The following is a 20,673-nucleotide window of genomic DNA, read 5'->3' as shown; positions in this document are numbered from 1 at the left end:
AGAAAGATGGAGAGTGAAGAGGGGGAAGAGAATCAGTTATGCTTAAACCTAACTCTAACCCTAACACTGTAACCTATAACCCTGATCCTTTGACATCTAAGCCTAAACCCTACCAACTCTAACCCCGGACCCTTAGACCTTGGACTATGACCCCTCAACTCTAAACCTTGACCCTCTAACCCTGACTCTCTAATTCTGACCCATGACTCTAAACCCTGACCCTGATGCCAGACCTAAACCCTAGCCCTAGTCTAGCTCTGACCCCTGACCCCCAACACTGACCCTGACCCTGGATCCTGAGCCACAGCCCAACCCTAGATCCTAATCCTGACCCTAATCTCTATCCCTGACCATAACCCCTAACCCCTAACCCCAGGAAGTCTGTACAACAGGATGGGTTCTATTTTTAAGGGCCATTTGAACCTTTGGTCTGTCCAGATCTTGCCTAGGTCAGTTCATTCCCAAAGAAGTGGGCCCAGAAGCAAGGAGATTATGGTCCACTCTGCCATAGTTCGTGTCGGTGGTCCCTGACTTGAACCACGGTCTTGGGTGGGAACCACCATGGCTTCAGCCACTAATTCCTATCCCTGTCCCTGACCTTGATACTGATCCTAACAATGAAAAGTTACCCTGAATCTGGCCTCTCACATTGACTCTTGACCCTTTCCCTGACAGTGGCCCAGGCTGACTTTGATCCTTAATCCTAACGCTCTGTGACTTTTCATAACCTTATTCATATCATGTGAGCTACGGATTTGTAGAAGGCATATTCACCTTGATGCGACAGTTCAAGATTTGGCCCTTTGGAAGGGTGCAATTGGTAGAGGTGACAGCCTTTGTAAACGCTTAAGGTAGGTTTGAGCTTATTTGTCTTGAGGAAGGAGGCTGTTGACTTGAGCAGAGTGAGTGAGGGGAAGCTCAGCCAGGTTGGGTTTTGACAGATTAAATGAAATAATCTGGTACCATGAGAAAAGTAACTGTTCTGGCACAGGAAGCCCTCGTAACTCGTTAGTTCTTGTTTGCTATTACTAGTCCCAGTCTACAGATGAGGAAAATTGAAGTCAGTTCTTAGAGCAGGGCTTTGCACGTGCTCAAAGCTGCTCCTCACACTTGCTACTGTCGTGATTGGATCCCACCAACAAGTGAGGAAAGCGAGGGGCGGGACGTCTCGGAACAGGATTTCTGCAGATGTGACGACGACTGAGGCTGGTAATGACACCTGCGCGGCCTGCACCCAGGTTCACCGGCCTCCCCAGAAACGTGAATTTTGTCCCGTCCGCGCAGGCAGGGAGCCCGGCAGCCTGGCTGAACCCTCCCCTAAAGTCACCTAAGGTCCACCATGGCCCTCCTGGACCCACAGGGAACGCGGCAGGCGTGCAGCCCTGCCCGCTCCACAGATCTGACACCGTCCACCCCTCGGCCCCGCCTCCAGTGAGGACGCATCGCGTTAAGCAGGGCCAAAGTGAGATCACGCTGGGAGGAACAAGGGTCTCGCTCCACCCTTGCGTTTTCCTCTGCATCGGGACGAGAAGAGTAGCCAAGTCTGATGGGGCCGACACACAGCCTCGCTCCAGAGTGCCCGTGCGGAGTCTTTGAGCAAACCGGCAACCTCTCCTAGTTGGGCAGAGATGGGAATCAAACCCGGCTCCCTACCGCCAGGCGCAGGCACGCTTGCCTACGCGGGCGACGTCACGTGGGGCGGGCCCTCGGGAGACCTCTGCGTCGTGCGCAGGTCGCCGGCTCCCCAACGGGCCAGCCCCAAGCCTGGAAGACCGCCTGCTCTGCACCTGGGCCCCGCGGCTCAAGCATGCGCACTGGCGCCTGCCCGGCCGTCTCCCCTGTGGCCCGCTCTCGAGGGAATGCGGCGCGGAGCACACTGCGCAGGCGCGCTGCAGGACGCCCCGCCCCCGGCGCGGGTTCCGTCCAATCCCAGTGGAGGCGCCAGACGCCTGGAGCCCACGAACTGACAGGAAATGGCCGCCCTGCCGGGGCCTTCGGGCACGGAGTCAGCGGGAGCCATGGGTCGGGCTGACGAGGCCAGAGGTAGTGCTGGGCCCGGCGGCCTTCGGTGGGGGCTGGGCTGTAGACAGACTGGGCGGGCAGAAAGCGCGCGCAGGCGGCCTTTTCCTCGGAGTCCGGGGGTCGTGAGGTAAAATTATTTTCAGCCGCTTTGGAAGGGTCTGGGCGGCTCCGCCTGCTGTTTGCTGAAGGAGCTCGACGTAGGCAGGGGACAGCCCTCCGAGTTAATCCTGCGCCTCCACAGGCTTCCCAGCCGAGGGCCGTCCCCGGGGCTCCCACCTGACGGTCCCTGCCCGGGCAGTTCTCAGCGGCGGTGTGCCGCGCGGGCCCGGGTGCGGGCCTCACGTTTTTCCGTCCTCACACTGGCCGTTGAGTGATGGCGTCCACCTCACCGGGAGAGGGGGACGTGGCAGTTCATTTCAGTTTAAAAGTTTTTCGAAATTACAGCCCAGCATAGAGGAGAGGCGTGAAAAATATCCCAGAGGGGCGTGCGCCTGGGCGCTGCACGGGGGTGGGGAGGGCTGTGCGGGGCGCCAACCCGCGGCCGGTTGACCTGCCCTTGTCGCCCGCGCCCCGCGTTCCGGCCTGCCGTGAGCAGGAGGCCTGGACGCGCCCTCCACACCTGCCGGCCGCGGGGCCGCTCTGGCACGAGGCGGGTGCTCCGTGCGCCTTTCGTGAGGTGAACAGCACAGATGGCTTGCTGGGACTACGGCGTGGCACCCAGCGACAACCTCAGTGAGGGACAAGAGAAAAGCAGGACAGATGCATAGCGATCCTTTTCTTAAGCACCTCCTGTGGCCGCCGCTGTGCTAAAGAAACTCAGCATCCGAGTTTCAAGTTCCTCACATAAACTAACATTCAGGTGAAGGTTTAACCAGCTTCACCCGTGTCTTAAAACTGATGAAATACCAGATTCTGGGTGGCTTATAAACGTCGGTTTTATTTCTCACAATTCTGGAGGTTGGAAGCCCAAAACAAAGGCACCAGCAGATTCAGTGTGAGGTGAGGACCAGCTTCCTGGCTCCTAGATGTCCTCTTCCCACTGTGCCCTCACGGGGCAGAAGGGGCAGGGGACCTCTCTGGGGTTGCTTATAAGGCAATAATCCCATTCATGAGGGCCCCACGTCCTAATACCATCCCCTCAGACATTAAGATTTCAACAAATGAAATTTGGGGGAACACAAACATTCACTCTATGGCAAGTAACAATGAAATTAAGGGACATTGAGATCCCATTTTCAGCCCATTAGCTTGTTTTAAAAGGGGGCAGTGGTGCTGTCTAGTGTCAGTGGTACTGCGGAGACACAGCCCTTAGTATACTCAGAGGATAGGAAGACTAGTGGGTAAAGGCTTTGCAGTAGCCCGTCTGGCACAAATTTTAGCATATAAGTTACTTTTTCCCGCATTTTGGTCACCATCCTGGAGGATCACGCAAAACACATAGATGCATGGACTGGGTAGTCACTGGAGACTAGATGGGGGTAGGAAAACATGGGGGGGAAATAGCTAAATCCTGTGTACACTGAGAAATACCTGTAGAGTGGATTTCTAAAATGAGGAAGAAATGGAATTAAAATCCAGTTAACTACATCAACTTTTAAATTATTAGATACATTTATGCAGATACAGCATGATCTTCAAAAGATTATGAAGGAAGGCAAGATGGAAAAATGATAATTATAGCACTATGGAGGCTGCACAGAAAGATGTCTGGAAGCTGCCTTCCTAATTGATGACTTTCAGGAAGGAATTTGAATTTTGAGGGCAATGTAGAGGTGAAAGGACATTTTTTAATCTTAATTTTGTTTTATCTACTAGAACTATGTGATTAATACTTACAGAACTTTAAAATGTAAAAGTGAAAGTAGGGGACATTTTAAAAGTTCCATTTGAGGATCATATCTTAATATCTATCACTGTTATTCTCTCAGTTTTAATTTTTGTACTGTGGTGACTACATAAGGAGAATGTCCTTGTACTTTAGAACTTCACACTGATATATTTTGGGTAATGAAGCACTGTGTCTGAAACTCATTCTCAAGGCTCAGAAATGTCATCAGATGGAAAAATCAGGGTGAAGGGCACGTAGAAACTGTGTATCCTATTTCTGCAACTTTTAAGTAAATTTGAAATCATTTAAAAATAAAAAGTAAAAATTAGGGGCCTCATATTACACAGGCAGTTTAGTACCCTGGATTTTTTTTTTTTTATTAACTGTTTTAGTTGGCGCTTTGAACAGTTATTTACTGCTTTCCCACTCTGTGCCTTACCTTATGACATGCAGTATAGAAAAATACAGAGGTACAGCTCACTGCCTAGTCTATTAATAATACCTGGAAAAATGGTTGCTCAGAGAAACTGTAAATGTCATTTTTGGGTCACCCAGGGAAATCTATTAACCTTTAAAAATAAAGCCATATGCAAAGTATGTGATGAAAAGTAAACATTCTCTTACCTATCCTTCCAGTCCTATCTTTCAGAACTACTGTTGAAAAATCCTTTGTGTGATTCAGGCCAGAAATTCTTTAGACATAGGATACATATATTTTTTGACTGACAAGGTATATCTTTCACCTCTTTTTGTAGACAGGTAGGAGTCTATATTACACCGTTTCGTACTTTCTTTACTTTTATCTATCTAGGATCTCTTTCATTGTTAATACATAAGAATCTACCTCCTTTTCAATTGCTGCACAGTATTCTATTGTGGACATGAATCATAAGTTCTCTACTGATGGGCATTCAAGTTGTTTCCCACTTTTGACATAAATATTGCTTCAATGTCATTTAACATACCTTTTGCATATTTAACCAAATATATCTGATGGATTAATTCCTAGAAGTGGAATTATGTCTTCAAAATGTCGATGTAGCCAGATTGTCCTACAAAAGGTGGCATCAGTTTCCACCGACTATCAGTGTATATGAGGGCCTGTTTCTCTACATCATCATAAACACAGGGCATTGTTGGACTTACTAGTCTTTACCAACCTGCTAGATATAATATGTTATTTTCATCTCTTTATTACTGAGGTCATACATCTTTTCTAATATTCATTAACCATTTGTGTAGTTTTTGGTTAACTGTTTTCTCCCTTTCTCTGTTCTTCTGTAGGAATAATTATTTACCTTCTCTATATTGATTAATTGATTGGTTGGTTCTTATTTATTGTTTTTTTTTCTAATGGAGGTACTGCAGATTGAACCCAGGACCTCATGTGTGCTAAATATGCACTCTACACTGAGCTATACCGTTCCCCCCTTGGTTGATTTTTAAAAACTTTTTATTGTGGAAAAATTTAAGTATTTGCAAAAGAACATACAGGAACATGAAAAGATGTTCAACATAGCTAATTACCAGAGAAACGAAAATCAAAACTACAATGAGGTATCACATCACACCAGTCAAATGGCCATCATCAAGAAGTCTACAAATAATAAATGCTGGAGAGGATATGGAGAAAAGGAAACCCTCCTACACTGTTGGTGGTGATGAAAATCAGTGCATCCACTATGGAGAACAGTATGGAGGTTCCTTAAAAAACTAAAATAGACTCACCATATGACCCAGCAATCCCACTCCTGAGTGTATATCTGGAAAAGATAAAAACTGATTTCTAATTCTCTAATTCAAAAACATACATGCACCCCAATGTTCATAGCAGCACTATTTACAATACCCATTTAGGTTGGAAGCAACCTAAATGTCCATGAACAGATGACTGGGTAAAGAAGGTCTGGTATATTTATACAATGGAATATTACTCAGCCATAAAAATGAAATAATGCAATTTGCAGCAACGTGGCTGGACCTAGAGTTTATCATACTAAGTGAGGAAAGTCAGAGAAAGACAAATACCATATGGTATCACTTGTATGTAGAATCTAAAACAATGATACAAATGAAGTTATTTACAAAATAAATAGACTCACAGATGTAGAAAACAAACTTACGGTTACCAAAGGGGAAAGCGAGGGAGGGATAAATTTGGATTGGGATTAACAGATACACACTACTAAATATAAAATGGATAAACACCAAGGTCCTATTGTAAGCAGGGAACTCTATTCAATATTTGTAATAACCTATAATGAAAAACAATCTGAAAATATATATGTGTACATACATGTATGTATAATTAAATCACTTTGCTGTACACCTGAAACTAACAACATTGTAAATCAACTATACTTCAGTTTAAAAATTTTCAAGAACAAAGTATAATTACCCCATGAATTCATCTTTCAGTTTTAACAATTATCAGCTCTTGGCCAATCTTGTTTCCTCTTTTCCTCACCCACTCCCTACCACCCACTCCACTATTTCATTTCAAAGCATCTCAGGCATAAAAACTTATAAATATTTCCATGTATATCTCTAAAAATTAAATACTCTTTTCAGAAAAGTAACCACAGTAGCATTGTCACATCTGAATTATAGCTACAATAATTCCTTTGTTTCATCAGCTGTCTAGTCCATTTTCAAATTTCCCTGATTATGTCATCAATATATTTAAAAGTGCATTTGACTGAATCAAGATTCAAATATAGTCCATTTACTGAGATTGGCTGATGTATTTTTAATTTCTTTTTATCTATAAGGGCCTTTGTTTCTCCCTTTCCCCCTGAAATGTATTTAAATGAAAGAAACTGGGTTGTTTTTGGTTGAAATTTCCCAGTGTGGATGTTGCTAATTGCATCTCCATGTTCCTTTAAAGTGTTCCTCTGTCCATATGTTTCCTCTGAATTGGTATTTAGATTAAGAGGCTTAACAAGTATTAGTGTCATTTTTTTTGACAAGAATCCTACGTTATATTTTTACACCAAACAGCTCATAATGTCCAGTTATCTTTATTGGGTTGTTAATGCCATTAATACTAGTTGCCTAGATCTAATTCATTAAGGGGTTAAAAGTAAGTGCCTGTATTGATTATAAGTAAGTATATATGAAATAGTTTACTGGGAGGCTTCAGAATAATGATTCTATATAGGAAAGCTATTTGTATTTATATATATTTAAATGAGACATTAAATTTTGTATTCTTGGTGAGTTTTTTTTTTTATAAGATTCTCTAGAACTTTCTAGTTGATTATGCCATCTACCAGTTACAGTGACTTCTGACTCCTTGTTTCCAGTTTTTTATACCACTCCTTTTTTTTTTCTTTCATTATTACATCCTGAGCTTTGAGCAGTACTAGCAGTAAGAGTGCACACCTTTTCTTGCCCTGAGTTTTATTAAAGGAAAATCTGTGGTGTCACTATACCCTTTAGGAAAAGCTGACTGTGAAGGGGCCTGATTCATCTCTTGTGCAGTGCCTACCTCAGGTGGAGGAGCAAAGGCAACAGTGCCTGGAGACTTGCCCTCAGCCCACCTCAGTTCCAGCCCAAAGTTGTCAGGTCCTTCCTCAGGCTTCTCCTGCATGATTCTTACATGTTTGGTTTTGTCTCCACAGGGCAGGCTGAGTCCTCACAGAAAATTGAAGACTTGATGGAAATGGTGAAGAAGTTGCAGAAAGGTCACATGTCTCTTCTGTAACTGAGGCTCAGTCTGAGGTTTGGGGTCAGGCAGAAGTGGAATTCATTCCAGGCCCCACAATTCACAACCTTGAGATTTAACTCATTTGCTCTCTCCTACTTCTAATTTTTTGAAGTAAAAATATGACCCTATGGTTCAAAATTAAAGTGTAAGGAGATAAAGGCAGTCCCTTGATGGCCATCCATTTGGCTCTCACTGCACTCTGTTGAATCCAGGTTTTCACTTTTTCCTCCCTTCCCTGCACCTCCGCTCTGCTCCTCTCTGCTTGCTCACCAGGCACCTTCCAGACTTGTTCCTACCACAGGGAAGGCCTTTGCACTGTCTCCCACGCCTTCCGGGGGAACTGCAAGGCCTGCCCACCTCACTTGATTTGGGGCCTTCAGGAGGTCTCATCATATCTGAAGATGTACATCCCACTTCTTCACTTTTTAATCTGTTGCCCCACTATTTCTTTTGACTGCAGTTACCACAACTTGACTCTGTATTTTTGTTTATCTGTTCCTGTCTCCCCTACCCAGAATGTGAGCCCCTGGAGGGCACCCACCACTCTCTGCCCTGTCTCTCATCTTCACTCAACTTTCTTTTCTGCCTGCAGCGGGAAGCCTAGAGCCCAGGGTTGAGGTCCTGATTAACCGGATTAATGAGGTTCAGCAAGGTGAGGTCAGGACTTTGGCTTGTCAGCCAGGATCAGTTACATGATTTGCAGGGCCCAGTGCAAAATGAAAATCCAGGGCCCCTTGCTCAAAATTACTAAGTATTTTGAAACAGCAGAGCAATAAGCCAAGCATGGCTCCAGCTCAGTACAGCTGCCATAGTCACTGCTGCCAGCTGAGCCCCAAGAGAAGGGCTTAGGCTCTGGAAGCCTCGTTTCCTGCTCTGTAAAATCTGGGCCCCTCTAGGTTTGCGTGAAGACAAATGTTAAATGTTTGCAAGAACAGACACTTACACAATGTCCTGCTCTTTGGCACAGCAAAAAAGAAAGCCAGTGAGGAGCTGGGGGAGGCCCGGACTGTCTGGGAGGCCCTGCAGAAGGAACTGGACTCATGTAAGCTTGTCAGGGGTCACCCAGAGATCCCCTCAATGTCATGCCTCCCTGAACCACGTGTTCCAGACAGTCAGCATCCTTGTGTGGCCAAAGGCTCCTGCCCCTTCCCTGACCTCAGGTCCTACCCATATCCCCACTCCCACTCTGTGGGTGAGAGTGTTCCTGAAACACCCTCCAAGCGTACTCCTACCTCAGGGCCTTTGCTAGCCAGGTTCCCCAGATAATACGGATTTCTTCTGCTTCACATCATCATTCAGCTGTCAGCTCAGATGTCGCCTCCTCAGAGAAGCCTTCCCTAGTGACCAACAGCACCCTGCCTGCACCTAGTCACATGGCCCTTACTGCTTGATGTGTTTTTCACAGCCCTTATCCCACTTCATGTGATGTCTTTATTTTTTCTCTCCCCTCCATGTAAACGTACTGGCATTCCACAGGGTCCTCACAAACATCCTGTATCAACTTCTGGGCACTTTGGTGCTTACAGGGAGTGCGCAAGAGGGGAGGGGCCCACGTTTGAGGTTAGGGGTATGGCTTTACCAAACTGCCCATGTGACTGGGCAAGCCCAGTCCCTGAGGGTGCAGTGCATGGTTCCTGATGCCTGACTGTTACCGTGTTTTCCAGTGAGTGGAGAGAAAGTGCACCTGAAAGAGATCTTGAGCAAAAAGCAAGGTAATTGCAGCTACTCTATCTCTAGGGTTCTGCCTTTGCCACCCTGCAGAAGCCCACTCTCAGTAGCAGTGGAAGCCTTTGAAACCTGAATCTCCTTGGCATCCCTCATGTGGCTTCCACCAGCCATGCAGTACATGTCCCATCAGCTTTCCACAGGACCCCACGTGATCCGGCCCGTTTACCTCTGCCCAAGCCTCACGCCTTGATGGGCTCTGTGGCACCCTCACTTCCTCCCCCTGCAGAGACCCTGAGGACCCTCCGGCTCCACTGCCAGGAGAAGGAAGCTGAGGCACAGAGGTAAGAGCTGCCACCTGGGCCTGCTCTGCACTGCCCCTTCATTCTGGTAAAGAAAGTGAGGGGAATCGGTCTCAGACCCACAGCTCTCATCCTCTCCCTTTGTAAAGTGGGTGTCTTCCCACCTTGCTCTAACAGTACTCTCTCACTCAATGGGATCACCATTCATTTGCCTGAACATCAGTTAACTTCCTTCAGCTGGTTTTTATTCTGTGCCTTTTATACCTTCCACAGGCATCTTGGCTATCTGTTCACGCATCTGTCCATCTGTCCCTTCATTGAGGTATCAAGCCAACCATCTGTCCTCCTAGTCTCTCCATTCATCCATCATCCTTCCATCCACCCAGCTGTTTGTGCATCCATCTCTCTACCTCCCAAATGCTTATTCTACTCCTTTTGTGACCAGAGGCCCCAAGATTGAAACTTTGAGAAATCCATGAGATTAACTGTGCGTTTGACCATCCCCACACTGATCTCCCTAAGCTTCACAGTGATATTGTGAAGGGGCGTGTTCTTATGCCCCCGACCCCCCCCCCACAGTTACAGAGAAGGACCTCAATCTAGAAGGCTAGAACAGACTTCAGTAGAAGAAGGCAGAAGCCCTATCCCAGCTGCCTCCTAGGGAGACATTCAGAAAACATGAAGAGCTACCTTGCCTCTTGCCAGGAAGCAGACCATGCTGCAGGAATGCAAAGATCGAATTTCTGCCCTGAACTCCCAGATTGAGGAAGAAAAGAACAAACAGAGGCAGCTGAGGTAAAGGCCACTGCCCAAGGCCTGGTGGGCTGGGCTGGGTTGTAAGAGGGTAATACTAGGAATGAGGGTTAGAAGAGGAGCTGGCTGAGCTGAGGCTTGGAGGGTCCAGGTGGCAAAAAGTGCGCCCAGCAAAGCAGAGAGTGTGGGAGAGCTCCCCCAGGTCTGTGCGTGAAGACCCCTGGCCTGGGCTAGTTTGGGGAGGGGTGTCTCTCAGCCCATGGCCCCTCATCCTGTGTGGTTGGTCCCCAGGTTGGATTTTGAGGAACAACTGGAGGATCTGATGGGCCAGCACAAGGACCTCTGGGAGTTCCATGTGAGTCACTCAGAGCCACTCCTTCCACCTTCCACATCTTACCTGGCAGCACCAGGCCCATAACTCAGGGTCATCCTCCTGGCCTCCTTCCTCTCAATTGCCACAGCCAGCTCCTGAGCAAGCCCTGATGGCCACATACCAGAATCATGTTCAGTCCAGTTCCTCATCACCCTCGCTGCCACCTGGTCATCCTCCTCACTGGTCCTGCCTATTCATCCCTGATGCCCTCCCAGGCCTTTAGTGGTCAGGAGGAGCCCTGATGAACCACGGAAGGTGCATTCATCAGGGAGATCATGGGTGTGTGTGGGGCCGTCAAAGACACAGGGCAGGCAGTGGGGAGCCAAGCAGGCCAGTGTTTGCCACCCGAGAATCCCAAACAAGAAGACAGAGTGAATGTCAGGATGGAAGGCCTCAGTGAGGAGGTCACAGAGGGAAGAGGAGCTGCAGTGCTGGGCAGGTAACTGACTCTCCAGAGAACAGCCTCAATTTGTACTGTTTGCAGGATCCCCTGTAGTACATACTCACCCGAGGGCTGACCTCAAACCTTGCAGAATTGCTGAACTTAACCAGCTCATGAGCCACTCCAGCACTGCACCACAGGTATCTGAGGGGAAGCAGTTGCAGGCGGAGGGAATGGCAAATGCAAAGGCCTCAAGGCTGGACCATGCCTAGTAAACACAGAGGGCCAGAGCAGTAGGAAACAAGGTGTGCTGAGTAAAGACCAGATCCAGATCGACTTCTCTGAGGCACATGGGAGGAAGCCAGGATATGTGAACAGGCCTCCTTTCTACCCTTCAGAAGCCAGAGCGGCTGGCCCTGGAGATTGGTGCCTTGGACAGCAGCAAGGAGCAGTTGCTCAAGGAAGGTGAGGCCTGGCAAATGGGGTTGCCCTGCCCTGCCCTGCCCTGCCCTGCCCTGCCCTGCCCATCTGTCTGTCTCTTCCTGCTGCAGAGAAGCTGGTGGAGGCAAAGCTGGAGGATGTGAAACATCGTCTGTGCTCCCAGTTTGGAGCCACCGGCTGCTCCACAATCACTGAGGGACTCTTCCTCCGCAGCCAGGAGGCAGCCGCTGTGGTGTAAGGCAGGGGTGGGGAGTGGGGAGTGGGGTGGAGGAGGGGGCTGCCAGCACTGATGGCCCCACCCACAGGCATCTGTTTGAGGAGGAGAACAGGAAAGCTCAGGAGCTCCTGGAGGCTGCTGCCCAGCGCCAGGAGCAGCTGCAGCAGAAGTGCCAGCAGCTGCAGCAGAAGAGGCAGAGGTGGGCACGGAGCCCCTCCCCCCAGTCCCCAAGGGGAAGGTGGCTGAGGGAATCTTTGCTCCTTTCCAGCCTCTGCCTCTTGGTCTCTTCATAATCCTACACTTCTTCCTCCCCACCCTCCTACCCCACCCCTGTCTGTCCAGGCTGAAGGAGGAGCTGGAAAAACTTGGGGTGCAGGTCCCTGCTCAAGGCCAGAGCAAGCAAGAGGAAGGGGCTGGCCCAGGAGAAGCTGTGAGCCTTGGAATTGGGTGCAGAGAGCAGAGACAGCTCGTGAAAGGAGCTGGGGGTGGGAAAGCAAGGAGGGGGTCTGCAGGGTCCTCAGAAGATGGTCTTTTTCGGGGAAGGGCAGGGACACAGCAAAGGCAAAGGTGTAGAGAATGGCAGTAGTGGGGTGGGAAGGGGCAGGACCCATGGAGGTGTGGGTACAGGGATGTGAGGAGACTCCCACTTCAGACCCTGACCTCCTGCAGGCCAATCCCAAGCCCCTTGGAGTCAGTGAGGAGAAGGACCCAGAACTGCCAACCAAGCAGGGCCTGATGCCCTCCTAGGCAAGGAGGACCCACTTTGCACTGGACTTACACCCTGGGCTCCAGGAAATAAAGGCATTATTTCAGTACAGCTGCCTCAGCTGAGTCTGTGCTGGGTGGGGATGGTGGGGTTATCCGTCTAAGACCCCTGGTCCCTGAGACTGGGTGAAGCCTTGGCTACACTCTGACTCCTAATGCCAGCCAGAGTCCCATAGCAGGCACTCAATAAATGCTTCCCTAACCTCACATCCTGATCTGCTCATTTCTAGGACCTGACATGTTCTGGTCCCCAGGCAGAGGGATGCGGGACTGGCCCAGGAGTTCTGGAAGCCCACCCTGTGATTGTTTCTTCCATTCTTTATTCAGGGTTGGACCACACAGAATCCCAGAAACCCCAACAATGAGGACCAAGGTGCTGCCCACAGTCCCCACTGATTAGCTGAGAAAAAGAAATGTAATTGGAGTCTAAATGAAGTTTGTGCCTTCACGGGCACAAAATCTACACCTGAGACATTTGTTATAAGAACATAATATGTTAGAAATCCTCAGTGTGCTGGGAGTCAGTCACCTAGGACTGCTGTGTGCGCATGGCATATTGCACATCCCCTGGAGTGCACCAGCCCCAGCAAGGACAGCGGTGGGAGCACAAGTCCGCTCTTGGGTCAAAAGACAGTGACTCTAGTAGGTACAAAGACACGCCTTCTCTTGAAAGGCTCCCCCATCCAGGTGGAAAAGTGACCCAGTGGGGTAGATGGAAGCCCCAACAGTCATCATTTGTGTCTGTATATCCATTTCTGTAACTGGTATTTGTAACTACCTTCACCTTCTTCTACCACCCATTTGTGTCCCCTTTGCCTTCTCAAGCAGCTCAGCTTTTTACCTGATGGGGTGACCCAAACCATTCCTGCAGGATCTGGGCCATTGGTACTTTTGCCTGGGTTGGGTTGGTACAGTTTTCACTGACACTAATCACGGGGCTTGGTAATACTGAAAGAAGCCCTGAGGTGCCTCCTGCATCACAGACTTACTTTCCTTGCCTCCACTGTGGGGAAGCAGTCCAGGTCCCCTGGTAGGGGACAGCCAGCACTAACTTCCTTCTCTGGCTGTTGAGTCACAGGCATGAGAAGCCCAAAGTGTCTTGGCAGCAGTCTTAACTTCCAGCTCAATGGAATCATTATTGTATCTCCCAGTGGAAGCATTCCTCCCTCTGGGACTAAGACCTCTAGGCCAGCGGAATATACAGTTGTGGGAGCAGGAAGCAAACATTTTGCCAGCAGATCACTAGGACGTGTTCACACTAGGGCAGATCACAGTGAGTGTTAACATTCCCATTTCTACCCCATGATTTGGGCCCTTTGAGTGCTGGCCATGGGAGACAGTGCTGTGTGTTAAGACACTGATTCGGGGCATACACAGCCGTCTGGAGAGCCCTGCCCCAGCCTCCAAGGTATTGCCACCCAGTTGACTTTGTAACCAGGTCTTCCAGAGACCATTCCACGATTCCATCTGCTTCAGGATGGTGGGAGCCTAGTAGGACCAGTGAATTCCATGAGAGCTTGGGCCCACTGCAGCACTTTTCTGCTTGTTAAGGGAGCTCTTTGATCAGAAGCAATGCTGTGTGGAAGACCATGATGGTGGATAGGAATTCTGAAGTCTGCAGATGGCAGTTTTGGCCAAAGCATTGTGTGCAGGGACAGCAAGTCCAGACCTGATTTATCCCTACCCTCATCGCCTGTGGAGTTGCAGTCATTGCTGATACTAACCAAGGCACATGTTCACTCTTCAGAATACACAATGCTATACTATGTTAAAAGGCCTTCAGTAGCACTCTTACCTCCCTGACAGGTCTTGATAGCCAGCTTAACTGAGAGATGTAATGTTCTCCTCAATTTTTCAAATTCCACTCCAGCAAATGGACCCCTAGATGGGTCTGTCTTGTCCTAGGCCTTAACCTCTTAATTCAAGGCCCCTTATGAAACCATACCCTGTAACTTGCAAGGTCCATATGGCAGAAACAAAAAGACACACCAGGAACACCAAGCTTGTTGTCCAGAGTACCAGGGAAACTGAAAATACGGAAACAACTTGCTGATGTACAGGCTTGCTGAGGGACTAGAATGACTGAGAATGAACTTTAGATGTCACAGGCTAAAAATCCACCTCCTGTTACATACTGAACCCCCTGAATTTGCACGTGCAATCCACAAAGAGGCATGAGGAGCAGAGCAGTAGCGCCTGGGCAGAACTCTGGATACTTCCTTTGAAATTTACACTTACTTTCCACCAGTCATTCCTGAGCCCCCTGCCCCTCTTGCTCCCTCCTTCCAAATTAAATGTGCCACTTTGCCTCTTGTCGCCTTGTTTGGCAGCCCTGCAACAAAGACTTTCTACTGAAGACTGTTGCTTCAGTATTTGGTCTTTTCCGTTGTGTAGCAGGAAACAAGCCCACGTGCTCGGCTACAAATTGGGTGACATCTCCATGTACTCCAGAACCACTCTCACAGGCAGTGTGGACTACCAAAAAGATAAACAGAAAACTCCACTTAGTAAATGCAGTTCAAATTTGGATGCAATAAATTCAACACCGTAGCCCATAAGGGTAAAACCAGAGAACCTCTTCTTGTTGGTGATACGTGCTAGGGGAATATCAACACCAAGTGACAGAAGCCAGTCAAGGGAGCCATGTGCTATCCTGGCGAGTGCTGGTCTCCTCGCTAGTCATCTTGGTGTCTTCACTGGTTTGCAAACCAGAGTCCAGACCTCCCAAGGAAGCCATTGCTTAAACCAGCGTGGTGAATGCGGAGGCCCACGTGCCATCACTTTTGACTAACACAGGCTTTACAACCCAAAGACTGCAGGATTGCTTGTCACCGTCCAAACCAACAACTGAGGCAAAGGGACCTAGTGATTGGCCAAACTAGACATCCTGTCGAAGGTAATGCCAGAGCTCCATCAGCCACAGACATTTTAATTGTCAAACAACTTCACGCCCTGTTACCAACATACTCCCAAATAGGACCATATGATTTAAACCTATTTGCAACAGAACCCCACTCATCACCCATCTGGGAAAAACCTTGGAGAGTTAAAAACCCTTAGATTTGGCCACTTTTATTTGAGCCTTCAACTGTGCCAGCTGGGTTCTGGCATTTTGGTTCATGCTGACAGTATCACAGACGCCAACATCACCTTGCCTAGCTGTGCATCCACAGCCCCTTAAAAGGTATTTGCAAGTCAAGCTCCTAGGCCCAGTTTTGCCTTCAAATGAGACAAGTTGTCCAGCATCGTTATAATGCCAAAGAGTCACAAAAATAAGACTCACACAACCCTGAGTGGGTGTCCACTTGGAAAAGATACCCAGTCTCACATTCTGGACAATATTGCTCTATCCAGGAGCTCAGCGTTGGAGATGACGTTGCTCCCTAAGCTGGAGACAACTTTGTCCTGGACACTAAAACCTCTGCTCCAGGGATGCCCAAGACTTGCCTCTCCTAAGTTGCTGGCAAACTGGACACAGGATATTTATTGCTTTTCTTCCTTTGACACTAGCAATTCTATTATGTTTCTTGAGCTCCCTGTCTGCTTATCCCATGGTCCAAATATATGCCTTGCCATCTGCAAAAGCATATATCCCTATGATTCTATGCCTGAAGGGAATTCTGGTAGAGGTCACCACTGTCTGTACCATCCTACAAATCAATGAAGACTATGGCCTTCCCCAGGAGGCAACTGCCACAGATCTGTCAATTCCTCAGCCTGCCAGGGAAAGGACAACACACTCCCCAGTGCCTCTCCCACTCCCAGCTCCAGCTTTCCACCACTAACTCCCACCTGAGTCTCCCACCATTAACACCATGACCACACCTTCCAACTAGTTACACCCAAATACCACACATCTTTACAGTGACTTCTCTAAGCTATTAGTCTGTCTAAAACCATAGTGGCCAGACCTGCCACACTGACCTGAGAAATAAATCAAGATATTGTCAAATATATAACTCACAATTGTAACACATTTTACAATTCTACCAAGATATTGTTAGAAACCCTGGGAATCTCAGATCTGTTTTCTTGGCTAATGCATATAAATTGGGAGACCTAGTTATAGGCCAGCCTACATGGACTCTATACTTCTACTTGTATTCCTCCTTTTTACTCTCATGATAAAATATTTTCTATGCTGGTTAGGGCAATGTATGCCCTATACTCTATAAGTCTCCTCATTTATTCAAGCCACTCAAATAGCCCAAATAATCGAGCTCAGTCTGTACTCAATTTTGTGGCCCTAGCTAGATTTTATCCTCTTAAGCAGCCAGTTAAGTCCACATTCCCAAGCACCTGCTGAGTTGTACCCTCACACTCTGCACTCCTGTATACCTGCCCTAATTGCCCCAGGGCCAGGTACCAGAACAATCAGGGACAGCCCCAATGTCCCAAAGTCCACTGAACACATTCACATTAGCCAATCCTAAGCCTGCTTGCTGTGTTGATCACCTTCCTTCTTGCTGAATCCACAGTACAGGTGCTTGCCCACAGTTCCCCTTCTCCTCTGTCTACCTCTGAGTGCCCTGCATGGTGTGCCATTTCTTCCCAGGAAATTGTAACTTAACTTAAAACTCCTTCTGGATTCTGTCTCTTGATCTGGGTCAGGACTCACCAACCTCACGCAAGGCAACAGGGTTAAAACAGCATCAGGGAGATAATGGCTAACGGTTAAGCCATGAAGAAAGGTCCTGGCTTCCCATGCCTAGTCATTGAGATGCACATGACCCAGCTCCTTATGGAGTGTCCACCAGGACTGTAGCTTGCTCACAGTCATCACCAGCTCAGTAGCACACACTCTGTTGGCTTTTCCTCCCCTCTTATGTCATTTTCCCCACTCCCTCACTCTTGCTTTTTTCAACCACTTCCCAAATAAACTGCTTACACAAGCTCATGTCTCATCTGTGCTTTGGGGAAATACAAAATGAAGACAATAGGAAAACCAAGGAAGACAACATAACCCCTACTCTGAACAAGTAAAAGACAAATATAGGGACTCCAGCCCCCCAAAATTGACACCTGCCTTAATGCCCCAGCCAGAATTAAGGAGCTAGGAAGCCCAACACAATCACCCAGCAGAGCCAACATCACCACCAGGAGAGTCAGGAGCACTTCTGCCCTGCTTCTCAGCAGATCTGAGTGGTCCATTGACTGCTACACTCAGTGTTGGATACATTTGCCTGATGGAGCCTGAGTCACATACATGGTTTCAGCTGTGAGGGAGTCTGGTTTCCTATTTCTGTTGTAAGAAATTACTGTAAACATAATGATTTAAAACAACAGAAATGTATCCTCTCACATCTGAAAGACAAAAGTTCAAGATCAGTGACACTGGGCTGAAACCAAAGTGTCAGGAGGGCCGTGCCCCCTGCAGAGACTCTAGGGGAACATGTATCCTTTCCAGCCCCTGCTGGCATTCTTGTGGCCACATCCGTTTGTAACCTTTCCCTTGGGGTCTCACAAATGTCTTTTCTTCTATAGGTGTCAACTTTCCCTCTGCCCCTCACTTGTAAGAATGCTTGTGATTCCACTTAGAACCCACTTGGACAATCCAAAATAATCTCATCTTGAAATCCTTAATTTAATCTTCATAACTCTTTCCATTTAAGGAAACATTCACAGTTACCAGGGATCGAGATCTGGTATCTCTGGGGGCCACTATGCAGCCTTCCAAATCTCGGAAAGAGCTTTTAGCTTTCAAGCCTACTTAATGAGGGAAGACCAGCTACCACAGGGTTGGACTGGTTGGATGTTAAGTGAGCCATTATACCTAATCTACTATACCCCACAACAGCAAAATTCGTCATCTGAGAAACATCCCAGAAGACCCAAACAGGTATGGCATGCCAGCAATGAGCTCAGCTCTGACTCAGGAGAGACAAGAAGAAATTTAGCAACTCTTGGGACAAACACAAGGTAAACTGAGAAGGACGCTGAAACTGAGGGACAGGAGGTGGAAGGTGGTGGGAGAGAAGGCATCAGAAACAAAAGAAGGAAACTAGGAGGAAGAAGCCTCCAGTTTCCCAATGTGACAAGAGCTCCCGTGGAATCGCAGGCTGAGCGCTGGGGAGAAGTGGGTGAGGCGGAGGAAGGGGTCAGCACTAGGGGAAGAGACGGCCCCTGCAGGGCGTGGGCTCAAGCCTCACTCCAGGAAGTCTACAGGCCCCCAGATGTCTGGCTACTACTTCTGTTTTTCTTCTTGAGAGCACGCACTTAACATTGAAGCTTTATGATTTTTTGGTCAGGTTTGTTCCTCGGTATTTTGCACTTTGCTGCTATTTCAAGTGGGGCATTTAATGAGTGTGCGGATTGTATTTTCCAGTGACGGGCACAATACTGCCCATCCTTCATGTTCCCCAGTATGCAACCCTGCTACTCCCCATGAAGAGATGGAGTCCATTTCTCTATCCCCTGAAACTCAGTGCACCACGTGGCTTCTCCACCACTAGGATATGGTGTAAGTGTCACTGTGCCTGTTCCAGACATAGCCTACGACAGCCGGACTGCTTCCACTTTCTGACTCTTGGAGTCCCCAGCTGTGCTGTACAAAGCCCACATTCTTCTCCTGCTCACGGTGACAGCCTCTGCTGAGCCCTCAGCTGAAAGCTTCAGTGCTGTCCACTGGACACCCAGCTCATCCATCCAGTTGAGTCTGCAGCTCACCACAGACCTGGAGAACAGCTGAATGCAGCTGCATTAAAGACACTGATAAGAGCAGACTACCTGAACCCACTCAAACCACAGAACTTTGGGAGATAAGTCGCTGTTTTAAGATGCTGATTTCTGTAGTTGGTTTACTTCACAGCAACAGATGATTCAAAGAGAATTCGGTGGCTATCAATGAATGATGCCTTAGCAAATCCTAAGCATGTGTTTTGACTTTCAAACCAGGTAGCAGGTGAAAGGAGAGGGGCCTCAGGAGATCTTTAACAGGAACTTGAGGACAGTTAGGAAATTGGAGGCTTGTGTGGAAAATGTCCTGTGTTATGTGGCAGTGAAAACTTCGGTAACTATCCTAATGTGGAATTTGGCACAAAGGTTTCCAGACAGAGGTTGAAAATACCAAATGTTTCTTTTACCCACTGTGTACCCAAGTGATGGTACAGAAACCTCCTCAGTAATTTGAGCTGTGGCATGTTAACAGAATGAACTGGGAGTAGTTACTATTAAAGGTAGAAAGAAGAACTCTGAGGTGTACAGAGGCAGCAACTGCAGTAAATGGCTCAGATCCCAACAGCTGAGGGAGAGTGTACAAGGAGTAGGTCCTGGGAGGGCTGAAATTCAGACTTGAGAAGGGCTGCCCCAGGATGGTGGTTCCTGCTTCTCTGGTATCAAGACACTGGGTGGAGGCCTCTGGTCAAGGACATGTGAAAGTTGCTGCCAGCACAGTTGCAAAGAAAGGTGCCAGAAGGTGCAAGCCACCACTGAGGAACGAGGGCCAGTGATGAGAGCAATGCCAGTGTCGCCCCTCCTCACCCCTGTGCCACCTCCCCATCCCCTGCTCGCAACCACCTGGACGTCTGCCAAAGAAGGAAGAGAACCATGCCTCCTGCTCTGCCTCACAGTCTCCCTCCAGGCCCCTTTCTGGGAAAGCCAAAGGTTGTGTCGACTGGAAAAGAAGTGTAGCCCAGCATCACAAAGCAGAGCGACTAAGGTGGTTTTCTAGCTGAGACAAAACCTTCGTAGCTGGCAGTCACACACCACAAGGTATCAGGGGAGAGAGATGAGCTTAAAGAGAGAAATCGTTCTGCTCCAGAGAATGATCTAGACAAAACACAAAGGAGCCAGGACTTATGTTAGGTTTGACAGTAAAATTGGTCCTCCTTTCTGACTTCTCCAGCATAAAATGACTTCAGGTTGAAGATCAAATTCAGTATCTACCAGTACAATGTAGCCTCACAGTAAGTTTCAGACTAAAGGTATTGCTGTAAGACCCTTTCTTGAGACTCTTAAGGGTGTGCCTTGTAAATCCTCACAAATAGATGATAAATAGGGCTTTAACAAATCTTAGGGGCACGTCCCCACAACAGTATCAGTTGAAGATGGAGGAAGGAAATGTGTTCCAGAGGAAATGTGGGTGTGGTTTTTATCTAATGGATTATAATTTGACATACCACAATAAATCACTTTGAAATAAGAGGTTTAAAAAGTTCAAATTTAAAAAAAGCCCTCTGGGAAGGAGGACAGAAGCAACCAGTTATTACAAAATCAGG

At 48.0% G+C, this 20,673-nt stretch overlaps 1 protein-coding gene across 4 annotated transcripts; it reads left to right on the top strand.

Annotated features, from left to right (window-relative positions):
- The first annotated feature begins 1,850 nt into the window (after positions 1–1,850).
- SYCE1 (synaptonemal complex central element protein 1) lies at positions 1,851–12,508 on the top strand. Of its 4 annotated transcripts, XM_031462081.2 has the most exons (13): positions 1,851–2,043; positions 7,474–7,536; positions 8,152–8,211; positions 8,527–8,601; positions 9,224–9,271; positions 9,514–9,568; positions 10,232–10,321; positions 10,571–10,634; positions 11,433–11,499; positions 11,586–11,709; positions 11,781–11,891; positions 12,035–12,122; positions 12,362–12,508. In XM_031462081.2, exons 1-13 carry the CDS (start codon positions 1,974–1,976, stop codon positions 12,437–12,439), a joined length of 993 nt encoding a protein of 330 aa, XP_031317941.1. In that variant the 5' UTR covers positions 1,851–1,973; the 3' UTR covers positions 12,440–12,508. The 4 variants fall into 4 exon arrangements, with proteins under 4 accessions (XP_031317941.1, XP_064343880.1, XP_064343881.1 ...); XM_064487810.1 differs by lacking the exon at positions 12,362–12,508 and having other exon boundaries at positions 12,035–12,354; XM_064487811.1 differs by lacking the exons at positions 8,152–8,211; positions 12,362–12,508 and having other exon boundaries at positions 12,035–12,354.
- The last annotated feature ends 8,165 nt before the right edge of the window (positions 12,509–20,673 follow it).

The sequence above is a fragment of the Camelus dromedarius genome, chromosome 8 (assembly GCF_036321535.1).
Source record: "Camelus dromedarius isolate mCamDro1 chromosome 8, mCamDro1.pat, whole genome shotgun sequence".
Lineage (NCBI taxonomy): Eukaryota > Metazoa > Chordata > Mammalia > Artiodactyla > Camelidae > Camelus > Camelus dromedarius.
Note: the sequence above shows the minus strand (reverse complement) of the source record. Positions and strands in the feature narration are given on the sequence as shown.